Below are 10,506 nucleotides of genomic sequence, written 5' to 3'. Positions count from 1 at the left end.
GTACAACACACTTTCTGCAAGCCCTTAGGAGAACTCAGTACCAGATGTGTGCAGCTTAAAAAGCTATTCTGACAACCAAATAAGCCAGGTTCTGAAAAACTGAAACATTATTTCCTCACTGTAGTTAATGATTATTTCTCTGTGTTTAATACCGTATGAATAGAAACTATTTGGAATGCAGTGCTCTCTGGAAGTTGTTAGTTTCTAATAATACTATATTTCTTCCTTTAATTGCATTTACATAATGTTACTCTTGTTCCTGATACAATATTTATAATATTAACATCTGGCCAGTATGCAGATATGAAACTAAAGATTCAGATGGTTGAGATGAATATTACTAATTCAAAGAGATCAAAGTATTTTTCAAGCAAACATATTTCTCAAACAGGATATTCAAGTCTTTATTACAGATTGAGCTCCTTCAGCAGGAAACCTAATATCATATATATTCATATTCCATAATTTTTGCAGCCTGCAATCAGACTCTTTTGATTCCTTTGAATCACAGTTACGGTGAATAACAAGTACATGTTTTCAATGATACTGCAGACACGTGTTTTTGCACAATGCCCACCGTGGCATCTGTAAAATTCGTGCACAGTAAAAAAGTAAAGGTGCAGTCTGAGTACATGTGAGGCTACAGCAACTGCACGCACAGATTTTCCTCTATAGAACTTTGACTTGATGGAACTGTAAATGCACACAATAACCTAATGTGAAAATGCATGAGTGCTAATAAAAAGTGCATTTTGTTATTCAAAATGTAAAGAAACCGCTGGACTCTTCCAGGTCACAGAATTGCTCAGTGGCACTGAACATGCAGTCAAAACACATCTTGCATGACTCAACTGAGGACTCAGTGAAGGAAGTAGCCAACTTGTTCATGGTCCTCAGTCTGTCACAGTATTCCTTGGATGTCTTCATGTCGCAGAACTTTATAGGTAACCCAATAAAGGACGTTAAACATCAGGAAGCTCATGGGAAAAACAGCTCGGGAGATGGTATCAATCCTTTTGGCCCGATCCACAAAACGCCTCCGTATCTCATAGAAACCCAAACCAGGAGGTAGATCAGCAAAAATGGGTGTTGCATCCATTTCCTGAGAGGACAGTGCAAGTCCAATACTCTGGAGCAGAAAACCCTGCTGTTCCAGCTCCTCCTCCTGGAAGACAAAGACACAGCACAGACTCACTGCAAATCACTAAGCTAAACTGTTTGTTTTTTCTTTTTTTGGAGCCAGCAATTGGCTGGCGAGCAAGGCAACAGTACATACCCTGGCACAGGCACTGCACTGCTGGGATGCATTCCCATGAGGAGCATTGTTCCCTGACATGTTGTTTCCTTTCACCTTACTGTCACCGGTCCCCTGCGGGTGAGTGTGGGGGGAAAGCCGGCACAATTATTTAATCGTCAAACAGACTGCACTGACTGAACAGTTTGCAAAACTGGCACAACTTTGCTCTACTGCATAGATGTCAGGCCACATGCATTGTATTGCACTGCAGATCAAAGCAGATGTCGGGTGTACTGAGGTATAAATATTATAAAAGGTATAAAGAGCCCTTCAGCTGCTATCACATTGCTTTAACTTGCCTTAATGAAGGCTAAATTTCTCAAAAATGTGAAGAACTGGCCAAAAGAAGAGCCTCATCTAGTTTAAGGGTAATTTATCCTAATTTGTCTTCCTTATTCTTCCCTTTCTCATGATATCCATGATGTTGAGAACACTCAGCCAGCAGTAGAATAAGGTGATGGTTTGAATTAATCACAGGTCAGTGCTGTGTGCTTTTCTTGACTGGAGTGTAGCATGCAGCTGAGTAGCAGCTCGTGCAGAGCTGGGCACAGGGAATAGCAGGTGACAGCTGCCTGAGGGCCTGAGTGGGTGGGCTGCACTTACAGTTCTCTGCTGCTGCTGCTGCTGCTGCTGCTGCTGCTGCTGCTCTTTGAGTTTCTTTTTCATTCTGAAGAACTCCTTGTGCTGGCGTGAAACAAAGTTGACGGCTGCATACTCCAGTAGTGCAGCAAACACAAACAGAAGACACACCGCCATCCAGATGTCTATGGCTTTGACATAGGATACCTGCATAACCATAACAATCAACTGTCTCAATTAATATCAGAATCAGAAAGAAGTTTAACACCAGCTCAGCTGAATGAAGCCTCCAGTACATATACACAAAAGAAAATACTAATAAAACCTGTCAACATAGCAAAAATAGTTTGCATCAAGTATAAGCCACTGATTTCTTTTTTAAAAATACAACTGGAATATTACTATTATTCAATTGCGTTAATGTGCATTATTAAGGTAGTTCTTCAGCATTGGGATGTGGTCAGCAAGGAGTTCCTTTTGGACTGAGTGAAGAAAGATGATATATTATTGTATTTTTATATTATTTAATTATTTCCATTTATAATATTTATGTTAAATACATTTTTTTTATTAAACTGATTATACCATTCACTTAGAAAAAAGTTAAAACGAAATTATCCCACAGCCCGATAAAATGCATGCTAAGCTGACTGGTGATGCTAAATATGAATGTGAGGTTGAGTAGTCCAATTAGAAACTGAAATTTGGGTGCTAAAAAATTCTCTTGTTAAATCTATTTTATCTGATTTGACTTTCTTGGAATCATACAACCCCTCTGTATTTCCATGCTGACTTCATCTTTTTAGTAAACAGCAGATAACTTGCTGAAATTAGCTTCTGACCTTTGGCAGGGAGGCCCTGGAGCCAGAGCTCTGTGTTGTCATGGTGAGCACAGTAGTGATTCCCAATCCCACCCTTGCGGGAGCTGCATCCATGTTGATCCAGAACGACACCCAAGACAGGATGACAGTCAGCAGGCTCGGTATGTACATCTGGATCAGGTAGTAGCCCATTTGGCGCTCTAGGTAGAATTTGACCTCAATGCAGGTGAATTTACCTGATGACAGGAGGAGGCAGAGGTGCAAACTGAAAGTCTTATTAGAAGGTGATGGACAGTGTGTACTGAGAATGTAGGACAGTGGGTCGTCATATGTCCTGTACCTGTGTTGTAGTGCTTGGTGCAGTAACCAAGACCTTTCTCCTCTTTTAGCACAAACTGAGGGAGCATTAGATCATCAGCAACCTGCACTGCTCCCACATCCAGCCATTCAAAAATCAGGTCATTCATGGTGTAACCAACTAGAGGCGAAAGAGAAAGTGTACAGTACGCAGTAGTTTTATGTCAAAACCTGTATGTAATGTTTTCTTAGCCTGCCTAAAAAGATGAACTCACAGCTTTCAAGCTGCATGGTGCACGTCTGGCTGTCCATCGGAAAGTTTTTCAAATCCATGGGACAGGAAAGCGTGAGTGTCAGTCTGGAAAACAGAAGCGGCAGCATAATAGTATATGACATGAAAAGGTGCTACCCTCGAACCTTATCCCATAGGCAAAAAGGCAAATGGGGGACTTGGCTAACGACCACCTGTGAACTCCACAGTACTGGCTATTTCTTACTCATGTGTCACTCAAACCCTTTTTTTGAACACTCACCTTACATCAGTGGTCACATCAAGCAGCTCAAACTTCTCCGGCACCTGTCCTCCCTTCCATTTTTCTATTTCACTGCCCCCTGTACAAGCTGCAGAAAGCACTGACAGGTGCTGACAGACATCATGTCAGCCTTTATGGTGGGCTTGATATAAAAATGGGCTGAGACACACACACACACACATCACCACCAGCAGTTTAAAAAAGGGAAAAAAGAAAAAATAGGGATGTGCCCCGGTTACAGAACATAAAGACCGAGATTAAAAAGCATTCCGTTATTTAGTACAGGTGAACAGATGTTCTTTAGCTGTCACAGTTTTCTTTGTTGAATTATGATGTATTATGCTGTTCATTTCACTGACCTATTTCTCTATTTTTCCCCTCCTGCACTCACAAAGCAAAGCCTCTCACATAAATGAGCATTATTGCAGAAAGGAGGAACATAAATGACCCTGGTTTAATGTCGTCCACAGACACTGTGGTTATCCCCAAGTGAGTAAGTGGGGCCATAAATAATATAACCAACCTTAAAAAAAAAAAAAGATTTCCAGGGTTAAGGATTTTGTTCCTGTTTATCTTAATTACTAGAATTAATGCTTCTTTTTTTCTTTCTATTTATAACTCTTTACCATTATGCTACGATTTACCAGCGCTTTAGCAGCACATTACTGACCTGATTCCTCTTTAGCCTGCAGTAGCTGCTTAACAAGAACTTGCTCACAGTGCATGCTGGACAGTACAATTACAACTGAACTGAACTGGAGTGAAACAAATATGTAGCAGTCCATACACTTGGATGTTTACAGTACTTCTCAATAGACTTTATATTCACTGAGCTACCCATCAAAGCATTTTTGGGAATGTGTTTGATAGTTGTAGTACTATTAACACTTAACCCCCCGTATTTAATAAACACACATAAAATGACTCACCTGATGCTGTAGAGAACATTTCCGTTCTGGAAGATCCGCAGCAGTTTGTTGTCTGTTGTAACCTCGTGAAAGTTTGCTCCCTTTTCATTTGCAAAGAATAAGTCAGGTTTCCAAATGGAGTCCAACATTGAGGGGTCCAAGTCCAGAGAGTCATCAGGGTACTCCTTATATGCTAGTCGAGGGTCATTCCACTGCTGCCGTAGAAATACATTGAGCCGATAGTCCTAAATTATGGAGGCAACAAGTAATTAAAAACTGTGTAAACTTATAAATGATGAAAAAATTTATATATGCATATTGCATATGCATGCAAGTATGCTGCATATGTTCAAGCATCTAATTTTAGCGAGAGGGCAAAAGTAAAGAGAAGAACCATCCTCTAAGCAGGCAGGCGTGACTGTGTGTCTGTGTGTGTTTGGGTTGGGGACAAATGGTGACAAACAGGCCTGAGTGCTCCCATAACCTGAACAACAGCAAACTCCACTTACAATTTCATCAATTAAAATTTGATGTCTCTCTCCTTTAGTATTTTACAAAATGCACAAATTCTCCAGGCTCTAAACGTGAATAAATCAACAAACATGACCAACCCCAGACATTCTCCAGAGGCCTTGTAAATTAAGGATGGCTGCTTATTTTGACAGAGAAAGACACATGAGAAGATCTTTGCTGACACTATGTTATGCACTCACAAGATGGTGTTTGGAGCAACTAAACAGTCATAATCTAATGACATGAAACTTGGCTTCCACCAAGAGTCGGAGAGGAGCCAAACAAAAAAAGAGAAGCTTCAGATGAATAAACAGTAAAGTGTCTGATGCATCTCATAAATGAGCTTTAACCAGCTCTGCTCTCCAACTGCTATTAAAGTCGTGGATGCTCATATTAAATGTGGCCAGAGTTTCAAATAATGAGGTCAGTGCTTTTTGGCTCATCAGTGAGCCCGGGGCTTCGGGCAGTTTTAAACACTCATTTTCAGACAGATTTTCTACTCTTGGCTCTGTACGAAGTCATCCCAGGCTCACATCTCAGGCAGTGAGCACAGAAACCCCACCCGCCTGCTGTTTGGTTTGCGAGAGGCAACCAAACTGACCCGACAAAGGGGAGCTAAAACTGCTTGTTTCAGACCGAAGATAAACCGAGGGGCTGACACCAAGGTCCAGTGTAAATTAACAAGGATTATTTTCAACTCTGAGTCATGCAGACTTACTTAACTAAGCTACTAAGTTGGAGCTGGAAAGAAGCACAATTGCCCCCCTATAAATTTTGACACAGGAACTATTGGTCTGTGCTATTGGTTTTCCATTTGTTTTGGTACTGGCTTTAACTGGCAGCTTCAGACATCAGTCAGAGTAAGATTAGTGCCAGTTATCATATTACAAAATGTTATACAGATTGATTGTGATACTGACTGACTTATTTTATGCTAATTCATGCACATGTTTACTAAGTAAAATACTGAATACGGGACCTTAAAGTTGTAGTTTTGTATCTCTAAGCTGTAGTATAACTGCTTTGACTGAATTAAAGGATGTGAATATAGTTTCCAGTACATTATTCACATGTTCTGTGAGTATAAGAAGGGATTAATATGAGCTACGACATCTAACTTAGAGGCAATGATGCAAATTTATATTGAACATTATTACAGTGAAAGTGGCTACAAATGTTAGCTACAGACACTCCCATAAAAGCTCAGCTATTTATAGGCGCTCCTTGAGTCTTTAGTCAAAGTGACATTTTTAAAGAGGACCTATTATGCTCACCTCCAACTATATATTTATATTCTTGGATTTTACTACCGTAGCTTTACATGAATCATAAATCAAAATAATCCTTATTTGTCTTATGTGCTCCTTGGTAGAGATCCTCGGTCCATCGCCTGTTTAGAGCAGTCCGAAGCCTTAGCTTTTACCTCACTGGAATTACCAGCACATACGATGTCAATATTAGAAACTTTGGCTGTATTTATTATGAACATCCACCACTGTAACAGTATATGTGACAAAAATAAAGAGATAATGGAGGTAAAGCCCAAAGGAGTTCAGTCACAGTCATACAAATGGCAAGCTTTCATTTGCATAATTCTGGATATTTGAGCCCTCAAAATTAGTAATGTTCATTTAAATTGTCTGTCACTGACCCAGATTTAAATGTAGTTCAGGGTTTTGGGAAGACCATTCCAGAAGTTTCATCCTGCGTTATCCATTACAAAACCAGTTTTGATGCATGTTTTAGATTGTTGTATTGGAACATTAAGTTATGTCCAACTTTTGTCTGTTTAGTTGAGGCGAAGTTAAAGAATTTAGAGGTAGTCCTCCTCCTTCGTTAATCCAGCCACTGTGCAATCTATCAGTACCACTGACGGTAAAACAGCCCCAGAGCATGATGCTACCACTACCATACTTCTTAGCTGGTACAGCGATCTCAGGTTTGAAGGCCTCACCTTTACTCCTCCTGTCATTGTGGCCAAACAACTCAGTCTTTGCCTGACCATAAAAACTTTTGGCTTGTCCATCAGAGCAACTGCAAATTTCACTCGAGCATGAAAGCACTAATTGTGGAGCATTGCCTTCTTTCCTGGCCAGCACCCTCTGATGATCAAACAATCATCAGTTCAATGAATAAAAAATAAATCAGTTCAAAAAGGAGAATCTACAGTTCTCCTTGTCTGATCTTCATTGGGTTTCTTGGACATTTCTATTGTTCTGAGTACTGGTCAGTCTAATGAGTACTGTCAATTAACTGTCTATTAACTTCACTAATAAAAAGTTAATAGGCCTTGGCCTTGTCAAGTTATAACACGTTTTAGAACCTTCAGCACCACTTTTTAAAAGATTTAAGTGAGTATATATGTGAGCCTGTATGTATACTTTTGAACTCGTGTGGATTTGAGAAATTCGAAGTTACACACCCGTTTTTTTTTTAAGTCATTAAAATGTATGTTGTACAATGGCACCTTCGAAAAAGAGCAGATAAATTTAAAACAGATGTTTTCTCACCATAGTTGTTTCAGTGATGGATCCAAAGCTGTTGATGAAGATGTTACAGGTCACGTTGACAGGAGAACCTGACGGGAGGACACATCTTAGTAACACTGCTTCCTTAAATACCACTGATGATGTTTTCTAAAAGGAACACATCAAATATTAAAGCTGATGAAGAGCAGGGGATTCCTGGACCACAACATCTGTTTTTTCCCTTCATAATATGCCATGCCGTGTCCTGATAAAGATTTATCCACGATAACAAGCCTGAAATTGTGTTGTCATTTCCAGTATGCTCCCATTAGCGTAGTCCATCTGTCGACCATTGGAACTTTAAATATTTCAGTGAGTCATTTCCGAAGAGGCAATTATTTATTGATTCAGTTTTACTTACAGTGGTGCGTTTATAGATAATCAGCAGAGATTTATCCACAATGCACCGACAAGGATGTGGAGCAAATATGAAATATATATGAAATTTGACCCTAGAGGCGGTGCAGGAACTATGTGAAAGAGACTCTGCCAGTTTCACAAGATTGGACTGGAAAGGGCCTTTGGGGTAACATGCAAGGGTGACCGCACATTTCTGTCAAATAAAAACGATGTGAAAGAGACGTCTGTGAAAAGACACCATCACCTTAGGGTGTGGGACAACACAGAAACCGTAACAACACATGAGGAGGAAAAAAAGGAGAAAGTCTTTCGCATGGAGACATCGTAGCTTGCAGCATCTCTTGCCTCTGACCCATCTGTGAAGGATTTGTGCTACTTCACTGCACAGATTGTTGTGCAAATTGAGCAGCACTCTTTCTCACACCTTTTCAAATAGAGCAGTATTTGCATGTGGGAGTGCAGTTACCTTTGAAATTTGGTCTGATGCGAGCATCATAGCCAGATGTGCGTCCCATCAGTTTGTCCAAAAAGTCAGAGGGAGAGGGCGGCTTGACTGCCCTGCTGGGGAACTTCAGCTCCTTACACTGCACAGACCTACAGGGTGATGGGGCAGTGATGATTCTGGCTTCACTGACATAAATATGAACTTAATGTCTAGCTTCTTAATTTGGATTAAGACGCTAAAATTTAAGTTTGGACATTACATGCATTTTGTGATTAAAGGTGTCCTGCTGTGAATAAAATTGCAGGCTTTCTGAATAAAAGAACAATATCCATGAAATTACTTTTTTCTTTTTTAAGGTCTGTTTCTCAAATCTTGCAAATTTAATTGGGTATTTTTACCTAATGGAACAGTTGCTTTTTAATTATAGATTACAAAATATTTAATGCATGTTTCTTTCCACTTAAAGAGAAAAAGCTGTGTCGGCAGCTTCTTTGTTAAAGAAGTGCAAATGCAGTATCAGAGCATGTAAGGTACAGTAACTGCCCCTTCAAATAAGCGTGCAGGCTGGCGCTTGCATTTTTGGAAAGGAAAGACTTTCAAAACTATCTTACCTGCCTTGTTGAAAAATGACAAACGAAGCCCACAGTGGACACAGGATGTGCAGTAGCATTCTGAGTTGGTGGACCCAACAGATGAGAGAAAAACAGCCAAAATTTGGAAGGAAAAAAAAAAGAAAACGAAGATGCGGAGAACTTTCAGGCGCTGGCTCCTGGAGTCAGATGAGCCTCCCTCCCTCTCTGCAGGTGTAAAATACAGGAAGCTGCTGCTCTATAATTCAAAATCCAAGAGAACTTTTTTTTTCTCCTTCCCCTGCCTGTTTGTGTGGATCACTTCAAGCTTTATCTCTTTTTTATGGCCATATGCATGCTGAAGGAATTACTGCAAGAATTTTTAAAGGGACAGCAGCATTTTTACAGCAGAGTTGCCCCCGACGATGGTCTTCGACGCAGCCTCAGATCTGCACTTTCAAATATTTGGGATTCAAACTGTACTGCTTATAAGCACTTTTATTAAACAGACCTAATTATGAAAGTTAAACACATATAGCTATGCTTTTTTTTCTCTTTAATTTCTGGATGAACACAGCTCTGCCGGTGCTTAACCCACATTTTAAAAAACTTTAAAGAGGCATGTAAATAAGCCTGAAAACTGTATTTTAATAACAAGGGAGGAGAACCTTTACATTAAAATGACCCCTCTACCCTCCTTTTAGAATCAGGTTGTTCAAAGATATTTTTGGTGAAACTGTATTTATATTGCCATCAATTTACAAAACCACATAACATCAGCACTGAATGGGCCTCAAATTGGGCAGGAGAACAGAGAGGTAACTGCCAAGTTGGCAAGATTGTTGTTCCACGCAGAAGGGAAATAAGATAAAGGCATAAAGTTCCTATTAATTCCAATGCAACACATCTCTGTGTCAGCACACATCCAGAGGGGATTTATCTTTAGCACTGCTGTTAAAAGTTTCTGGTCTAATTATTTCATCTACAAACTGCCACACAAATTCACATATAAATGCGGAAACTCATATTTGTTCCTCCACATAGAGAGGGGGCAAGCTCAGCCATTTCCTCATGTAAAATTAATGTCAGAGAAAGCGACGGGACGTAACGGCTGCACGTGTTTGCCTCACACTTGAAAAGGCCATTCTCCACTCCGCTCTGGAGCCCACAGTGTCAAATTGGATAAGAAATGTGTTGGAATATGAAACATGAATGCCTTCCTAATAACAAGAAGCCCTGAGTAAAGAAAAAAAATAAATAATTCTGTGTGTGTGCACATTTTTACCTCTGGACAAGAAAAGTAGGCCAAGCTTCATTTTAGTGATATTTTGCTGGACTGCGAACTGGATTTACTTCATTAGCTCATATTACCGACACACTGTTAAATGGAGTAGTCAGGTGCTTTTTATACAGGCTGGCTTTTCCCTTTTGAAACGATAAATACGTGCTTTTGATCTGTGGTCAAATCACTATAGCCCACATGCATAACCATAGCAAATGTAGCAAGCAGCACACATTGATGCTCCAGTGGTTCAGATTAAGATGAAGCACGCAGACTTTAACTACCGTCAAAACAATCAAAGCTCCGAATGGAGGTAAACTTCTCGGTTGTCAGTGTTGTTTTTCTAAAAGCACAACTGAAAATACAGAGATGAG

The 10,506-nt window shown here is 40.0% G+C and overlaps 1 protein-coding gene across 1 annotated transcript; it reads right to left on the bottom strand.

Annotated features, from left to right (window-relative positions):
• Positions 1-481: 481 nt before the first annotated feature.
• Positions 482-8,951, bottom strand: glra4b (glycine receptor, alpha 4b). The gene is made up of 10 exons (XM_006799519.2): positions 8,893-8,951; positions 8,303-8,430; positions 7,459-7,526; positions 4,457-4,680; positions 3,270-3,352; positions 3,038-3,175; positions 2,719-2,933; positions 1,901-2,083; positions 1,277-1,369; positions 482-1,165 (listed from the first exon to the last, which is right to left on the bottom strand). The coding sequence occupies exons 1-10, from the start codon at positions 8,949-8,951 to the stop codon at positions 902-904; spliced, it is 1,455 nt and encodes a 484-aa protein (XP_006799582.2). The 3' UTR covers positions 482-901.
• Between the last annotated feature and the right edge of the window lie 1,555 nt (positions 8,952-10,506).

Source organism: Neolamprologus brichardi, chromosome 10, assembly GCF_056152115.1.
Source record: "Neolamprologus brichardi isolate AB-2024 chromosome 10, ASM5615211v1, whole genome shotgun sequence".
NCBI classification, from domain to species: Eukaryota; Metazoa; Chordata; class Actinopteri; order Cichliformes; family Cichlidae; genus Neolamprologus; species Neolamprologus brichardi.
This window is presented reverse-complemented; position numbering and strand designations above follow the sequence as displayed.

Coding starts and splice junctions, on each gene's coding strand:
- glra4b (XM_006799519.2), bottom strand. CDS start 8,951: ATGCTACTGCACATCCTGTGTCCACTGTGGGCTTCGTTTGTCATTTTT. Junction 7,527..8,302: donor CATCAGACCAAATTTCAAAG/GTAACTGCACTC, acceptor TCCTCCCGTCAG/GTTCTCCTGTCAACGTGACC. Junction 2,084..2,718: donor CCAGGGCCTCCCTGCCAAAG/GTCAGAAGCTAA, acceptor ATGGTTATGCAG/GTATCCTATGTCAAAGCCAT.